The following is a 19293-nucleotide window of genomic DNA, read 5'->3' on the forward strand; positions in this document are numbered from 1 at the left end:
CAAAATTGCTAACCATAATGAGAGCGAAAATATGCTAAGATGAAAAATAATGTCCTAATAAATACATGCAAAAACACTTAATTTACCATAACACACGTACATACTAAAACAAGCAAATTTCTGCGTTACCACTAAAAGAATGCGCATAAATTGAAGTCCTAGTTTTATTGATTACAAATTCGTGAAGTTCAGTAGGCCTATAGCCCCTCAGTTATTACTGTCAGCTTACCTATAATTTCCACTTCGTATGTCTGCGTGACTTTGAAATTTCTTGAGGTCTTGTTCCTGTGCGAGACAGAGCAGCGATACAGTCCACTACTTCCCTCAGACGTGATGTTTATCACCAGTGTGGCCGAACATGGATTCGTTCTATTTCCGCATATGGCTGTCCAAGACACACTGCTTGAGCTCTGGCATGACGTTAGGTGGTAACCAAGTCCGCATCTCTGAAATTCGTGTTAAATCAATACGCTCATTTACAACTCTCCACGTGGTTAACGAGAAAGACAGGCTACGGCGTGACGTCACATTCTTAGTCATAACATGGCCAACATTGAACAAATTTATATATAAATGCATGTTTAACATGAGTTTAATATAACTATTCCTTTGTTTTTTAGAACTTTGAACATGTATTTATATTAGGCGATTGTCAAGATGGCCATGACAAGACCATGATAACCACGTGACTCCGATTCGCGCCGAAGTCTCGGTTCAATAATGACGTTAAATAATAATTAACCAAAATTCTTAAGACATTTACGTACTTAATTTTATTAACTTCGTGATCTTGAAGGTAAGTCAAATTCCAAATTTGTATAGGCCCGATACAAAAATGTCAATATCAATGCACCAACTTTTTTTTTTTTTTTTTTTTTTTTTTTTTTTTTTTTTTTTTTTTTTTTTTTTAAAGAACTTAACGGTTTGTGTTCACGATAACATAAACTGATAAGCGTCATGGTCACGTATCTTAAAAAAAATGTTAGCCCTGTAGATCAATTTCGTCCTCATTGAAAATTTTCGATCAATTCGCTATAGTCTGTTTTTATAAAAAGGGTATGTTCCCGCCAAGCTTCCATACAGTTGGGGCAGTTTCAAATACTTGGGGTGTACTATAAGCAGTAACATGAGCTGCTCCCATGAAGTAAAAAGGAGGATAGCAATGGCCAAGGATGCTTAATAGAAAAAAAACGCATCTTCTGCGGATCTCTGGAAAAAGAACTTAGTAAGAGATCGGTGAAGTGCTTTGTGTGGAGTGTGGCATTTTTTACTTCGTTATTTAAGGACGCTGCATCAACTACTACGTTATTTAGCGTCCATGGGATTGGTGATAGCGAGATGAGGCCGAGAATTTGCTTTAGATTACCTGACATTCGCCTTACGGTAGGGGAAAATCTCGGTAAAAGCCCAACCAGGTAAACGGCCTAAGTAGGGATCGAACCCATTCCTGAGCACAACTCCGGATCGGCAGACAAGCGGCTTAGCTGACTGAGCTACGCCGGTGGCTTGTGTACCATTATATGGGGCAGAAACATTACATTACGACGAAGTGAAGAGAAGCGAATAGAAGCATTTGAAATGTTGATATGGAGAAGGATGGACGTGTGAAGTGGACAGAGAGACTAAGAAATGAAGCTGTGTTGGAAAGAGTGGGTGAAGAAAGAATGATGCTGAAACTGATCAGGAAGGGGAGAAGGAATTGGTTGGGTCACTGGCTTAGAAGAAACTGCCTATTGAAGGAAGCACTGGAAAGAATGGTGAACGGGAGAAGAGTTTGGGGCAAAAGAAGGTATCAGATGATAGACGACATTAAGATAAGTGGGTCATATGAGAAAACAAAGACGAAGACTGAAAATAGGAAAGATTGGAGAAAGCTGGGTTTGCAGTGAAAGACCTGCCCTTGGGCAGAACAATGAATGAATGAATGAATGAATGAATGAATGAATGGAGTAGAAATGACACTACCGGTACTGATATCATTTTAGTGTTTGACAGTCTAAACATCATCTCTGATCTGTATTACGCATCAGTAGATGATAGAACACGTACATTTTCCGAAACGTTTGGATGTCAATATGCAAAAACGCATAAAATTCGCACCACCACACTTAAAGGCCTTTTACTGACGAAAATAATGTTTGTCACTTTCATTCAATTTACAATATATTAATCAACATATTATCAAATATGAACACTATAAATAAATATAGAAAACTATCATTACCTTGTAGTGCCACACAACATCGTGAGACTTGAAGTTTTCTTGACTTGAGAGGTTTGATTTGCTTTTATTCCAACATGGAAGCTGTATTTCCTTTCCAGCAGGTTGCATGATGTGGATTGGTGGAGGTGAAGTAACATGAGGTTGATGCAGCCAATCTTAATAGAACAGAGAAACAAATTCTTTGGTTTATTTGCGTTTCCTTAAATTAAAAAGACGAGCGTTATATTATTGCTTTTTACGAAATAAAATTCAGCGTAGGTATGCACAGAAATTATTTTTCCTTACACAAGACTCTGTTAGTTTATTACGATTTATTTTTACTCTCGAGTGTTTCTTTTAAAAAGCAGTTATTGTTTGTCACAAATTGTGTTGTTGTTTAGCCAACTGTCCGAAGACAGGTCTGAACCTCACAAGTGATACCAAGAAGGCACCACTTATGAGGCAACTAGGCCAGGAGATAATGGAGTAGGGTGGCCAGTTCTTTTCCCCCTAAAAATTGTGTATCAGAGTTTATTAAGTTATAATACATTAATACAAAGTCATTTAAATATGCGCTCCTGCATGTATGATTTACATTGTCTAAAGTGCTGGTAGTAAGGCCGTAAAACATTACGAGAGGAGTTCGGCCGGCACCGTGGATCGTGTCCCGGCATAGCTCAGTTGGAAAGAGCACTCAGCGCGTAGAGCTGTGAGGTCCCGGGTTCGATTCCCGGTGCAGGAACGAATTTTTCTCGAATTAAATGGTGATAATACACATTGGCTACTTCATACTAGTCGTGTAATATTCAGTGAGGTAGGCGAGACCTCATATATAATGAATATGTGATGTATAATACACTAAATTACTTTCTCATTTTACGAAGTTTAAAAGAGAAAGTACAATATGCTAAAGAAAAAATAATAACAATTTCGAGATTTTCACAGAATACACTTTTTCAGCATACACGATACAGAAAAAAATGGTTTTCGTTATGTCGTGTGGCTCTTCCAGATGTTATACCCTTGAAAAGTTTCTTGAATCGAAACAGGGACCTATGGACCTATTGGTAAATACAGCAGACAAGTTAACTACTATACCAATCAAAGACACGGCCAGGAAACTACAGTTTACCTTCTTATTTGTGTGCACAGTAAATAATTTCACTTGTGCATGTCTTCTGAATGGTAGGGTCCAAGAAAACAAACTAATCACGGAAATACCAACTGCAAAATTATAAAGGAACTGAACTATTGAGAAACCGCAAAACATCTAAGAATAAGGTAGACCTATGTGGCATTTGTGACACCAATTTTTTTTTTTTTTCGTGAAAGTCCAATTTCCTTTAAACTTACAAACCCTGAAATATTATGGTAACACTGCGTGCTTTATTAAAATACCACACATACAATAACGTAAATACAGACATGGAAAGTCTACACATACAACCCAAAACCCAAAAACTCAACACACTAGAACAATATGAAATATACAGACACACTAAAACACACCCTAATCAAATTCTCAACACACAGATCAATTTCAGAACACACACACTATTTGAAACAACTCTTATCACATGAACGCACCCACACAACAGGCAGCGAAGTTGAGATAGCGCCGAGATCTAGTAGGCTCTGAGGATGGTGTTAAGTAGCACCGAAACAGCTGTAAGCCGCACATGTTATGTTTTATTTAACGACGCTCGCAACTGCAGAGGTTATATCAGCGTCGCCGGATGTGCCGGAATTTTGTCCCGCAGGAGTTCTTTTACATGCCCCACATGCTTACATAATTAAAAGGAGTAAGATCGCCATTTAATCAATTATTCATTAGCATTGTTGCATCTCACGTGACGCAATACGAAGTTTGGAAAAGGTCAACAGTGTATTTAAAGAGGCTCAAATTTTATCGAGACTTTATTTATTTGGAGCATTACGTAACACCTTAAGAATTGAAATTCTGATTATTTTTAAAAATAGTTGCCCAACTTATCAACCAGCGGTCAGAAAGTTCTTTTGATCCTTACTGGAAGAACATTTTTAACTGATTATGGATCATTTCTGCATTCCTTTCGCATTTGCAACATTGTTAAGAGACTAATTGTTGCGGAACGTTTAAAAATAGGTACATACGAGTAGACTGTGCAAGTTTATGCAAATGCATATTTTTATTTTTACATATGTGTGCATTCACATATTTTGCTGAAAATGTCCTAAAGGTTCAAAATAAAGTCAGGTTCATTGTGCATGTTTTGTGTATTTGGAGGTTCTTTCTAATAAATGGATATTTTATTATATGCCTATTTTGCATTTAAGATTATTATATTGAGTATTTTTCGTCGATTTTTATTTATTTACTGACTTTTTTTTTTTTTTCAATTTTTACAATTTGAAAATCCTTATGAGGAACAGTAATTTCATTATTAAAACTTTAACAACAAAATATTATTTGAAAGCTGAATGCGTTTTAAACATTCTTACACCAAGTGACCGATTTCAGTTATTGTTCGTTAGCCTCCTGTAAACAACAATATATTTAACTCACTGAATGAAGTAGGCCTACCGGTAACTAGTTGCCTTAATTATTACGATGTACCGAAGTACATATGATTTTTCCGTGCAGAAATTCTGCGTCAACATATGATCGTAATATTATATGATATATGAAAAATAATCACTTAGTGATTTAAGACGGCGCTTATTCAGTCGGATCCCGGCCACTTAGTCACTCATAATGAGTGCATCTCTGCACATGTATGGACATTGAGCCACTGTCATACATCTATGACGCAGAGCATGAAGGTTGGCCACTAGAGGGAACCCAAGTGGTGGAACTTAAACTGAGAGGATTCAATCCGGCATCGGGACGGGAATCCGGTGTGGCTTAGTGGATAGAGCTTCAGCACGTAGAGCTGAAAACCCGGGTTCAAATCCCTGTGCCGGAAAGAATTTTTCTCCGTTCCACTCATCCTTCATCTCAAGTATTAAGTAACACGCTCAAAAATTGATATAATAATATGTAAATGAAGCATATTATCTCTTCGATAGTCATTTATTCATTTAGTTTTTACTATTGCGTTAACAAAAATGGCAGGATTGATAAGCTTGGATAAACAGGTATTAAGAAGTCTTTGGTGAAAAAACTTTAAAAGGCTAGAAGAAAAATCAAGTAGGAATATTTTAATTAAATTTATTAACGTATGAGAAAACAGAAGAGGAGAAGAAATGTTTCCCTAATGACGGTTGAGTGGTATGTTGTCAACTGTGTGAGAAACAAATGAGTTTTTAAACTGAAAAGATTTAGTTCTTTATAACTTAAATTTTTTCTTCGATTGGTTTATCAGATTTTCAAGTCATAGGACAAGGCTTTTTTTTTTTTTGTAGTTTTTCTTTACGTTTTTAATGGTTTATTTTATTGGTTTTCGTATTTTCAAGTATCAACTTGCAAATTATATTGCCATATTTACAGTATGTTAGAATTTCAATAATGTCAATTCTACATTATTTTTATTATAAAAATATGTTATATATTATGACAAGAATAAAGTAGCAACTCAAGAAATACTTTGGCTAAGCAGTAATGCATATATTTTATCTTCAGTAAATAAGCAATTTTAAGTGCATAAATTCATGCATATTTCCCAACTTTTAAATGCATGAAGTTTCGCAGTCTTATAATAAGAAAGTATGTAGACACTTTTTCTTTCTGAGTTCTCACCACGGTAGACAGAACTTGGGCTACATACTGAGAGGTAGCTTGATCCCTTATTAAACACAACATGGCGGTGAAATTTGTACCACAAAGATTTACGCCGAGGACTGCTTATCACAGAGGCGGTTATGTTACACAGAATATTATAAGTTACAAGACGTAGCACATCCTGTTATTATTTAGAGAAAAAAAATATACTGATTTCAACCATTGCGGTCCTTTGTATGTGGAGCGTTTAAGTTTGATCTGGACTTTATTCTTTCTCCTTGAATTAACATAATATTTACCCATAGTAAGAAAAGTAGGTGGGCTTAGTCTATTGTACAAATGTTTATTTTTTTATTACACGTATTTCGGTTGTGTCAACAATTAGCAGGTGAAAACAAACATGGAGCCACCGGCGTAGCTCAGTCGGCTGAGGCGCTTGCTCTCGATCAGGAGTTGCCCTGGAGCGCGGGTTCGATTCCCACTTGGATTGATTACCTGGTTAGGTTTTTTCCGAGCTTTTCCCAATAATAATTATAATCCCTATTCGCTGGTCTAAACATCATCTCTGATCTGTATTACGACGAATAGAGAAAGGTCTTGGTAACGCATCAGTAGATGGTGAATGATGGTATGACTTCTTGATTTTACCGTAACGTTTATATTCTTAAGTTAACGCTTACGTTATGTTTAATTTTCATTGTGAATGAAGAATATAAACGTTACGGTAAAATTAAGAAGTCATACCATCATTCACGATGGGAACATAAACATAACAGCAAACACACTTGGTAACCATGGAAACATAACAACGACGCCATTTCCTCATATTCTGTCGTATACTTCAGCGCTCCACGATTGTATTCTGTTTGCCAATCACGTAAGCATAAGCATGAACATCTTACGGTAATGTTTATGTCAATGCTTATGTGAATCATTGTGAATGATCCCATTTGGTAGCCTGGGCGCAAACTTCTGTGTTTATGTTACGGTTATGTTTAATTTTCATTGTGAATGTGCTATTCAACCAATTTCCACGCTTGTCTTGAAGTTAGGCGCTCTAAAGCGTTCTACCCCTGCCCAACTTAAAGATACGCATGGAATGAGATCTCTGCGATTGGTTGAATAGCAATATACTTCTCTCGTCTGCCAGCAATGTTTACTTCTCCTGTCAGATATTATGGAACGAAGTATAGACAAGTATACATTCGATACCACCAGAAAAGTTAAAGTGAAGTTCTGACTAGTTCAAACTAGGTCTTTGTATTCGGCAGGTTAGACGGCCAATTGCTCGGTATTTATAAGGTATCTGATTTAGGTCGTTCATTTTTGTTTAGGCAGCCCAAATATCAGTCCAGACATGTGAGCGGTATTTAATGATTTCGCAGGCGGAATCAGGGATGTGTGTAACGTCCACTGACAGCGTCACATGAATGTTACGAATTTTAGTTTTCGTGTGATAATTTCATGTTAAAACATGTGCAGTCAATCAGGTACGTTAATTTTTTTTTTTCGGTTTTCCAAAGTTTCTTATAGTCGCGTTTTTCATTGGATAGTGTTTTATCGAGTCATTTGCTCTTCTCATATTATTTCTTGACACGTAAGTTATCTCCAGTCCCTCAAATTAACTTTGTTCTTTCATTCGGAATAAATAGCGGACATAATAAGAAGGTACCTCTAAAGAACAGACAGCGTAGAGTTTTAACCAGTAGCGGCCCGCGGTTACAAAGGTTGGCAGTTCTGCATGAAAAATAGTATATTTAGCAAACGCATGCTGTTTATTGCATCTAAATCGGATAACGCGTGTAATTACAGCCCCTTCTCGAAGTTGACTGTGCACTCGAAATTGTACTCCGACCACCCGTGCGCTACACCTCTCCCACCTGGTACAACTAGTCACGTAGTGGAGTTGTGCCCCACATGCTTTTCTAGTTTTTTAAGTCAAATTAACTAAATCCTTCACTCCGGTGTTTGTTCATGTATTTTCTCCTCCAAACAGGATACACGGATGGGGGAGAAAGTGTTTTCATGAAGCGCAGCAAAAAACCAATCGTTTCCATTACACATTTCGGTATTAAAATGACTAGTAGGCTACAAGATTTCCTCGACTTTTTTCAGAGATTTCAATATTTAAATTTTTGTGTAGGACGTCCTAATTTTTTACGTTAACATGCAATTTCTCTTTTAATTTCGAAAAGGGCTGGTCGATTAGGTTTTCATTTTATTCATTTTTAATATAAAATATTTCCTTAGACACACTGACTAATCACATTACACCACCCACACACACTGGAACTGTAATGATATACAGTAGTCCAGAAGCCTATGTGTTCTAACGCAGATCATAAAGACATGAGGGTGTTGACGGTTCTTTTGTATATTCATTCGGATAGAGCTGCTTCGGTTGCAGCTCTATTGCAGTCTTATGGGAGGGTGAAGAAAACCAGTTTTCTGCTGCCGACTACCCTACGTTGAGCTTCAGCAACTGCCGATCACAGATCCGAAAAGTACACTACAGCTAAAATTCTCGAACAGTTCAAGGTTCCTACAGACAGTAAAATCTCGAATCGAAGGAGAATGAATTGGAAAAATAAATGAAACAATGAACTAGATTACATGAAAGCACGTTTTATATTTTTAATTTTTTCAGATCCATTTAAATGGCGGTTCTGCAGCTCTGCAGTTCTTATTGTAGAGCCGCCTCTGGTTTTAACACAATTTATTCATTCATTTAAAGATATTTTGAGTATGTCACTTCTAGCGACACTACCATGAGAACATCACAACCTGGGTAGATCATGAAAAACGTTGGATTCAGGCTATAACATACCAAATGGTCTACAACATACGAAATCAATGACAACCCGCATGGAGCTGGACCATGTCGACGTATACTGCTTGCTGGAATATCTTATATTAAATTCTTCTGTCGTTATCTTTCACTTTTGCTGACAGTCTGGGTGGCGCAGTCGATAGAGTGCTGGCCTTCTGTGCCGAGGTTGCGGGTTCGATCCCGGCCCAGGTCGATGGCTTTTAAGTATACTTAAATGCGACTGGCTCACGTCAGTAGATTTACTGGCATGTAAAAGAACTCCTGCGGAACAAAATTCCGGCACGCTCGTCTATGTGATGAAAAATAAAAATAAATACTGCAACTACCAGTGTTTTCTGGTGGTTTTTCAAGTTAATTTGGGGCATACAAATTTTCAAGTCTGTATTGCTGATATGGGATTTTAGCGGTTTTTTAACTCTCACGGGTGCAAAATAATATTTATTTATTTTATTGGGTTATTTTATGACGCTGTATCAACGTCTCAGGTTATTTAGCGTCTGAATGAAATGAAGGTGATAATGCCGGTGAAATGAGTCCTGGGTCCAGCACCGAAAGTTACCCAGCATTTGCTCGTATTGGGTTGAGGGAAACCCCCAGAAGAAACCTCAACCGAGTAACTTGCCCCGAGCGGGATTCGAATCCGGGCCACCAGGTTTCGCAGCCAGACGCGCTGACCGTTACTCCGCAAGTGTGGAAGCAAAATAATATCATTTTACATGTATTTATACTGTAAATTCAGTGACTTAGCCTACGTGTCGTTTTATAGCGTTTTCAAGAATCAAGTTGGCAACATTGACAACTATACTTTAAAGTCAGTTAGTCGTAATTAAGTAGTAAGTTCCTTAAGTGATTTCTCATATTTACCTGGATACTGACCACCAACAGCAAGAATGGACCAGCAGAATATTATAACAATCCTCTGTAGTTTAAATGGCGGCATTATAATATAGAAGATTATCTGCAAAAAAGAATCACATCAATAGGCCTATTAAATAAATTACATTTTTAAATAAATACTATTTACATAGTTAAAAACTGGGAAACTAGCGATCAGATACGTCTGATGGTTTTGGAAGTGAAAATCGTTGAATTTATAGGCTAAGAGATTTTTATAGAGATGAAGTTAAAAATGAAAAGATACATCCACACGGTTCAACTTTTCTTTAAAATTTTACGCATTCAAGAGTGAACGAAACGCATTCAATTGTGCATGCCTTTTCCACTAAAAATGAGAATGCATGCAGCAATTGAAAGCTACCCATCCCCGGTGGGCATCTTGTGCGTTATTTCGTTCAACAGCAGCATGTAGCGAGCAGCTGATTGGTTTAGGTGGCCGTGAATAAACTGCAAATTGTTTTGTTTGGTGATGGTGAACATTTAAGCTGAAAATGGCGGCACGTATGATTTAGCTTTATTGAAGATTATATAGTAGCTAAATACGGATCCCTGAACACTACTTAATTTTTTTTTGCACAATATCTAACTGAATTCCTCTTTAAGAATGCAATACGTTTTCCATATTTAGTAATATCAATGTTATCATTTACCATTAAACAAGATCTTAACATAGAATATTGTGCCCATATCGTAGATTTTTATTCCTTCGCTCTTTCCGTGAATTACATCAACAAGACATTTTCTGAATACATTTGTACATTCTTCAATAAACACCATTCTTTAAAACGAATGTATGCACCTTCATATAATCTTCTGAACTTTTTCTGCAGTAAACCAGAAATTGCCTCGCTAGCAACATACATTATTCCTTTTGGCTCTTCAAAACTATCCATTTTGCATTGCACATACACATCCTAACAATACAATCAATATAAACAGAAGAGGGGCAGCACTGCTACTTACAGACTTGTTACTAAATCTACGTATTACTCTGTAAAAAGATTTATTAAATCTACATACTTAGACTTCAACAAACAAAATTTGATAACACAATCTCAAGGGAAAAAATGGAACTCTCTGCATCATAATCCACAGTTAATTCCCGATTTGCCACGAAAATCGTCTGTAGCTGCATTTAAATTGGCAACAGGTCATGACTGTTTGGCCAAGCACTTGCATAGAATTGGAATATATCAGTCCCCTAACTGCCCATTGTGCAATTCAAATCAAGAAATAGATTCGGAACACCTCAAAATCTGTGCTTCAGTGGCTGACCATGACAATATCTTTGAAAAATATTGGCGTGCAAGAAATGACTTTATCGTCAAACGCCTGGCATTAGAAAACAACAACATAATATAAACAAAAGAACGTTGCTATGACATTTCCTTTGCATCAGTGCATATGCCCTTAATATAAATAGTGCCAGCAAACTTCAATAAAGAGAAATAATATAAAATATGATAATTTAGCCGTGGCCTTGGAAAAAATACTATATACACCATATACACCACGGAATCGAGATACATTTTCCTCTCAGTACATTTGTAGCCCTCGGGCTCCAATTATGTATCTCGCGGAAAAATCATGCGTTTTGAACCGTTTTTTGTTTTTGTTTCTAATTAAGTCTAATTTCTAATTTATTCACAATTTAAATTTGAAATTATACATATGAATTGATACCCGAAATAAGCATATACTCGTGCTCGGGTACAGTGCAGTAGTCTACATAAATTTTACAGAGATCAATAATAATGTTGATAATATAAATAATAGTAACAATAATAATAACAATAATAATAATAATAATAATAATAATAATAATATAATAACCGTGACGGAGATGATACAAAGATAGTAATACAAATTAATTCATTAATAATAATAATAATAATAATAATAATAATAATAATAATAATAATAATAATAATAATAAAACAAAATTATTTGCAATAATAAAATAAATACTAAGACAGATAAAATAAAATATAAAACCACTTAGCAAGAGTTAACACAATTTAAATAGGCTAAGCATATAATAGCCAGGAAAAAAATGACGAACTAGAAAATCAACAGTAAAGTTCGTTGTAACGCCGTATTGACATTCTATTCAATAAGTTTTATTTTAGGTTATTTGTTTCAACGAAATAATAAGATAAGTAGATAACACACTCACCAGTAGCTCAGACAAAAGAAGAGTTACAAGCAACTCAGCAAATAATACATCCGAGACAAAACTGTGCGACAAATAACCTATGTAAAACCAGCCGCAAAGATACCGCAACTTTACATAGCAAACATTACAAATCTGTGTGATGCACTCCTAACACCATGTGTAACAGGCACGAATGGCGCTGCACTGAAACCTTAGCGTATGACAGTCTCACTAGACGACAGTACCGGTACCTCCTTATCTCCACTATGTTTACAAATAAATGCTTTGTAGCAGAGATTATAAAAAAACACGGCAGTGCAGGTGTGCAGCAACTGATTCATAAACGGCGCTGAACTCCGATAAGTTAATTTAACCCCTAGCCACAGACCAGAGCACTGTGGTGGTTTACTGGTTTACAAGCTCAAGGAAACTGTGAGTGTAAGTTGGTTTCAGCATACAGTATGAACCAAGGGTGTGCTGGCTCACAATAAATCTATACTAATAATAAATCTGTAGCCGAAATTTTTCTGGTAATTTTCGATTTTCCAAAAATAATTGGGCCTAACATATATAATTAACCACCCTGAAACCGAAAATCGCTTTTTTGAAATTTTTGTTTGTATGTCTGTCTGTCTGTCTGTTTGTTACCTTTTCACGCGATAATGGCTGAACCGATTTCGATGAAAATTGGAATATAAATTAAGTTCGTTGTAACTTAGATTACAGGCTATATGGCATTCAAAATACGTTACCGGTATTTAAAAGGGGGGTTATAAGGAGGCCTGAATTAAATAAATCGAAATAACTCGCTTATTATTGATTTTTGTGAAATATGTTACATAACAAAAGTTTCTTTAAAAATGATTTCTGATAAGTTTTATTCTCTGAAAAATGTTGATAGGACTGATATTTAATGAGATAAATGAGTTTTAAAATTAAAATAACTACCATCTAAGGCGGTGTATTGAAATAAAAAATAAATGACTTCGTCTATAAGGGGCCTTGGACACAACAATCGAAAGCTATGAAACATAGCCTACAGACATTGTTTCTGTGTTTGTATGAAGTAATATATCGGAAGCTAAATTAATCGATTTGTATAATTAATTATTTCATCATTGGAAAGTGTAGTTTCTCTGGATGGACATAATGCTATAATGTTATTACAGTAACTTTTGAGTGAATTGAGGACAGGTAAGATTAAAATAGCTTCTTACGCACAGAAAACTTGATAGGTTATTCTGTATATTCATTTCCTGTATTTCTTGTAATAATGTTTATGAACATATTCATTTTTATCTCAGAGAATTAACGAACAACGAGAGTGTATTGATTTAGTATGCAGTAATAGTACGTTAGCTTAGCAATCCATTATTTTATAATTCAAATTTTAACTATGCTCAATTGAATCGTGTTAAAATACATAAAATACATATGCAATAAATGCAATGCAAAAAAATTGGGTAATGAGCCAAGCAGATTATGTTGCGCTGTTGTAAAAGTTGTTCCTCCTGAGATTCAAGAGCTCCCACAACAAATTAAAAACTTTCTAATTCGAGTACATCCGTTATCAACACACTTTTTACATAATATAATATAATATAATATAATATAATATAATATAATATAATATAATATAATATAATATAATATTAATTAATAAATCTGTAGCCAAAATTTTTCTGTTAATTTTCGCTTTTCCAAAAATAATTGGTAATAACAATTAAGAAACATGTTAAAGGAATTGTCATTGAACCAAATGAGTGTCTCTGGATCAAAATGATCGCATTTTAATATTTTAAATACAATTTAAATTAAGTACGTAACATATTAAACGATTTATCCTTCTATCAAACACGAATGTTCCCTGGATCAAATGTCCTATTTTAATTATGTAATTACTTTATATTTATTTCTAACGGGTGCAGCGGAGCGCACGGGTACGGCTAGTAAATTAAATATAAAAATAAAAAAAGCGGTCAGCAGACAGACACGGAGTAGGGAAGAGGGAAAACAATGGTTACTTTACTGTACAATAATACAATACTCAAAATTGTTTTCTTTTTAAATAGGTTCCAAACTGTCATTTCGTTCACTTCAGCTGCGGGACGAACTCGTGTGTTAGTAGCGAGGCGACGATTTCTCAACCGGAAAATATATATATATATATATATATATATATTAGTTGGTTATTTAACGACGCTGTATCAACGACGAGGTTATTCAGCGTCGATAAGATTGATGATAGCGAGATGGTATTTGGCGAGATGAGGCCGAGGATTCGCCATAAATTACCTGGTAGCCACCTTACGGTTGGGGAAAACCTCGGAAAAAACCCAATCAGGTAATCAGTCCAAGCGGGGATCGAACCCGCGCCCGAGCGCAACTTCAGACCGGCAGGCAAACGCCTTAACCGACTGAGCCACGCCGGTGGCTCAACCAGAATAACACAAATGGGACAGTGTCCCATTATTTCATATATTAGCCGATAATTTTAATAGTCATTAATATGGACAAGCGGGAGACTGTAAGCATACGTATTTCACAAGTGGCAATGTCATTCATTACGCTAAAGCCTCTTTCAGCTTTCACGCTGCTAACATGGTGATAGATTTCGCATTTTTTTTTTTTTACTTTGGCCATTCATTCATTCTTTCATAGTTTTCTACTCAAGGCAGGTATTTCATTGCGAACCCAGCATTCTCAAATCTTTTCTATTTTTTGTCTTTCTCTCTCAACATATAATCCATTATATCTTAATATCGTCTATCATCTGATATCTTCTTCTGCCCCGGACTCTTCTCCCGTTCACCATTTCCTCCAGTGCACCCTTTAAGAGACAGTTTCTTCTCAACCAGTGGCCCAACCAATTCCTTTTCCTCTTCCTGATCAGTTTCTTCACCCACTCTTGCTAACACAGCTTCATTTCTTATTCTGTCTGTCCACTTCACAATCTCTATCCTTCTCCATATCCACATTTCAAATGCTTCTATTCGCTTCTCTTCACTTCGTTGTAATCCCCATGTTTCTGCCCCATACAAAGCACTTCACTGGTCTCTTTCCTAGTTCTTTTTCCAGAGGTCCGCAGAAGATGCTTTTTCTATTAAAAGCTTCCTTTGCTATTGCTATCCTCCTTTGGCTTGCTGGCAGCAGCTCATGTTACTACTTATACCAGTAGAGTCAAAAAGTAACCGAACATGTGTAGTTATCTTTGTTGCAGATGACATGTAACAATTTACACAACACCACCTTCAGAGTACGCCCCCTGGACAGTGACACTTTTTTCAGGTTATTTCACAATAGTCGTTTAGAAAATACTAACAAAAACTTGCCTTTTAATAATTAATCTTTCAAATGTTATAAAATTTACAACCGCACATATGCCACTTATGTTACTATCGTAATATATATTTTTTTACTTGGTTATTTAACGACCCTGTATCAACTACGATATTATTTAGCGTCGATGGGATTGGTGATAGCGAGATGTTATTTGGCGAGACAAGGCCGAGGATTCGCCATTGATTACCTGACATTTGCCTTACGGTTGGGGAAAACCTAGGAGAAAAACCCAACTAAGTAATCAGCCCAAGAGGGAATCGAACCCGCGCCCGAATGCAACTTCAGATCGGCAGGCAAGTCGACAGAGCTACGCCGGTGGCTACACTATCGTAATATGGGGTGAACAGGGAAGACTTTATATAATTTTTTACTTTTTTTTTGTCAAAGAATAAACATAATACTGAGTGTTTATTTGTTCACTCGTTACAAACAAAAACAGAAACACATTATTATTATTATTATTATTATTATTATTATTATTATTATTATTATATTTAGTCTTTGACACAAAGAAATAAAAAATAGTACAAATTCGTCCCTATTCACCCCATATTAAGGTATCGAATTGTTGGTATAGGTAGCCTATTATGTTTTTGGTCCAGGGAGAATAAGTTACTCTTTTTGTGAAAGTACTCGTAAAAATGATTTTTTCGTAAAAGACGAGTATGCCCCCTGGACAAAAAATATAATACGAATAGAAAAATTATATTGTGGTCCTATGTGCGGTCCCGAATTCTCGTACATTACCTATATGCAAACTCTTAATGAATTCACGTTCTCATACAAACCGAGCGACTTCGACGAAGTAAGATATCGCCAATAGTGCACGAAGTATTAAATCATAACATTTCAAATGAGACAGTGATATGAAGAGATTAGATTACGGCTCAAACAAACATAAGCAGTAAAATCTCTCTAAATATATCGATTTCGTGACAGTGTAAACTTATACTAGACGAACCACACGGTGTTCTTGTTACATTGGGACATACAATAGGACTACATAATCAAACTTCTCTCATTCTAATTTGGGTACAGTTGTATGACAATCAGCTGCTAGGCCTAAAAATTAAATAATGCATTGTAGATCAAATATATAAATTTCTTGAAGTAATAATAAGATTTTATACGAAAACATGTGCATCGCATTGCCACAATTGGCTTGGAACTCCAGGCTTAACAAACGCGCACACTGACAATCAAAATCTAACCTTATACAAATAGAATAAGTTTAAAAAAAAACTATTAAATGGGCTTACAGTTGTAGGCTACTTACCTTCTGTTGGACTCCAGTACTGCGTTAGGAGACTGCTTCGCACCAGATTACGTCCCAGTAAGCTCGTGTTCTCGGAATGAAAGGTGTAGATCTCACAAGTCGCTCTGCCAAGATATCTAAAACAAACAGAATCCCCCTCCACCCACTAATGTAGCACCCGATAACGGACGGTTTGTTACCATTCCTGACCACCGCAACCTACTCTGAACTAGTGGCGCGAAATATAAAGAAAGCAGAACAATGAAATGTATAATAGATTAATATAACACCACAGTCTACTACATACAGTCAGTCTAGTGTATACAGTAACGAAGCTTGAGTTTATGAGGGCACTAGGAACAATAGACTGTGCAGGTACTATTTCGCATTGTCTGTAATGAGACGATAGTAGCGATCCTAGTGGTTAGCAACTACCTATGAATGCATATTTACTACGTATTGAGCTGCGTGACTGTATATACTAGACTGTGATATAGTCATGAGCTCAATACGTAAGAGAATATGCATCCAATGACAGCTTAACTTTAGTTGCTTGCCATTAGGATCGCTACTATCGCCTTAACATAGATAATGCGAAATACCGGCACAGTCTATTGTTCATAGTGTTCTCAGTTGCTAACCACTTGGAGCGCTGTATCGCAAGGAAAAAAAAAATAAAGTTTCGTGACTGTATGATTAGACTGTATACAAAGGTATTGCTACTGTTTTAGCGTCGCCAATGTCAGAGCTTTCCCGCTAAATCTATTGGTTTTCGATTCATTAATGCGATATGTAGATAAAATTCGGACAACGGGCTGAAGGAACTCGGAATATTTTTATACAGAAATTTAGATTAATGTGAATGAAAATTAGCGATTTATAAAATGAGATTTAAATAAAGTAATTCCATAACAATTCATTAAGCTCATTCATATTCTACAGTTACGATCTGTGTACGACATGCAAAACCTTGGACTGATTCATGATTGCTGTCGACAATGCGTCTAGAAAGAGGGGAGTAATTTTCTTGGGTTCTGTAGATTGTTATTGCAGTTTGCTCTCACCTCGATGGGTTGTCATGTTAAATTCAATTCTCAGTGCAGGAAGGACTTAAAGTAGATAGTAGAGGATACAAAATAGCAACAATGTTTCAGCATTATTCTTTCTTCACCCACTCTTTCCAGCATAGCTTCTTTTCTTATTCTGTCTGTCCATTTCACACACTCCATTCTTCTTCATATCCACCATTCTAGTTGCTTTTCTACATTGCATCGTAATGTACAGTCTTAGAAAAAAGCTTTGTCGCACAGATACTGTCTCAGAAAGGAGGCAGTGCGCATGATTAGACATGTAACGAAATAAAATCAATTTTATTACCTCAACTAATCCTTCTCTTGTATCCACGTCGTACGTCCTCTGATCATGCGCACTGCCTCCTTCCTGGGCCTGTAGGCTATTAGCAACAATGTTTCAGCATTATTCTTTCTTCACCCACTCTTTCCAGCATAGCTTCTTTTCTTATTCTGTCTGTCCATTTCACACACTCCATTCTTCTTCATATCCACCATTCTAGTTGCTTTTCTTCATTGCATCGTAATGTACAGTCTTAGAAAAAAGCTTTGTCGCACAGATACTGTCTCAGAAAGGAGGCAGTGCGCATGATTAGACATGTAACGAAATAAAATCAATTTTATTACCTCAACTAATCCTTCTCTTGTATCCACGTCGTACGTCCTCTGATCATGCGCACTGCCTCCTTCCTGGGCCTGTAGGCTATCTGTGCGACAAATTTTTTTCTAAGACTGTACATATTTCACTACCATACAATACCATACTCCACATAAAGCACTTTACTAGTCTCTTCCTTAGTTCTTTTTCCAAAGGTCTGCAGAAAATGCTTCTTTTTCTATTAAAAGCTTCCTTTGCCATTGTTATCCTCCTTTTGACTTCCTGAAAGCAACTCTTATTACTGCTACTTATAGTACACTCCCCAAGTATTTGAAACTGTCCACTTGCTCTACTGTCTCATTTAGAATTCGCACGTTTACCTTCTATAACCATAGCCGTCTTGCTTGCACTTATCTTCATCCCATATTGGTCACAGCTCTCATTTAGCTGCAATAGCATATCCCTCAGTATTTTCTTTTTTTAATTGGTATTTTACGACGCTTTATCAACTGCTATGGTTATCCAGCGTCTGAGGTGAAAATGATAATGTTAGCGAGATGAGTCAAAGGTCTAGTGCCGAAAGTTACCCAGCATTTGCTCTTAATGGGGTGAGGAAAACCCCGGAAAAAACCTTAACCAGGTAACTTGTCCCAACCAGGATTTGAATGCAGGCCCGCTAGTTTCACGATCAGACGTGCTAACCGTTACTCCACAGCGGTGAACTCCCTCAGTATCATCTTCTCTTCTACTAACAAAGCCACATCAGCAAATCTTAAGCAACTTATTCTTCTTCCTCCTACTATCACTCCTCCTATGTCCTGAAAACAGTTCTTCACTAAATCTTCCAAGTAGATGTTGAATAGGGTAAGTGATAAAGGGCATCGTTATCGAACTTCTCTTCCTATTTTACTTCCTTCTGACATTGCTTCTCCTATCCTGACTTTGACTGGTTTCATATGAAGATCATTGAAAAACCTCCTCTCTTTCCAATCCACACCTCTTTTCTTCAGGATCCCCATAAGTTTATTGCAATCCACTCTGTCAAATGCCTTTTCTAAGTTCACAAATACTATATACACTTCTTTATTCTCCTTTAGGTAGGTATATTTCGCCAATTGTTCGAAGCAGTCTGAGTATGAAAACCATGAACAGTATTCAATATGATTTTTAACTATTAGAGATCACGATGCCCTAAAAGTAGTATGTTGGCTTTGATAATATGAATGGGGTCATCTGGTTATAT

At 36.3% G+C, this 19293-nt stretch overlaps 1 protein-coding gene across 1 annotated transcript in view; it reads right to left on the reverse strand.

The window, feature by feature from the left end:
- LOC138697570 (fibroblast growth factor receptor-like 1) overlaps positions 1-16559 on the reverse strand; it is a 36201-nt gene extending 19642 nt beyond the window's left edge. Inside the window, exons 1-4 of the mRNA XM_069822916.1 lie at positions 16404-16559; positions 9598-9691; positions 2225-2379; positions 230-446 (exon numbers count right to left, since the gene is read on the reverse strand). Coding sequence (XP_069679017.1) covers positions 230-446; positions 2225-2379; positions 9598-9673 — 448 coding nt within the window. The 5' untranslated portion in view covers positions 9674-9691; positions 16404-16559. The remainder of the gene's footprint in view (positions 1-229; positions 447-2224; positions 2380-9597; positions 9692-16403) is intronic.
- Positions 16560-19293: the final 2734 nt, after the last annotated feature.

This window comes from Periplaneta americana, chromosome 4 (genome assembly GCF_040183065.1).
Source record: "Periplaneta americana isolate PAMFEO1 chromosome 4, P.americana_PAMFEO1_priV1, whole genome shotgun sequence".
Lineage (NCBI taxonomy): Eukaryota > Metazoa > Arthropoda > Insecta > Blattodea > Blattidae > Periplaneta > Periplaneta americana.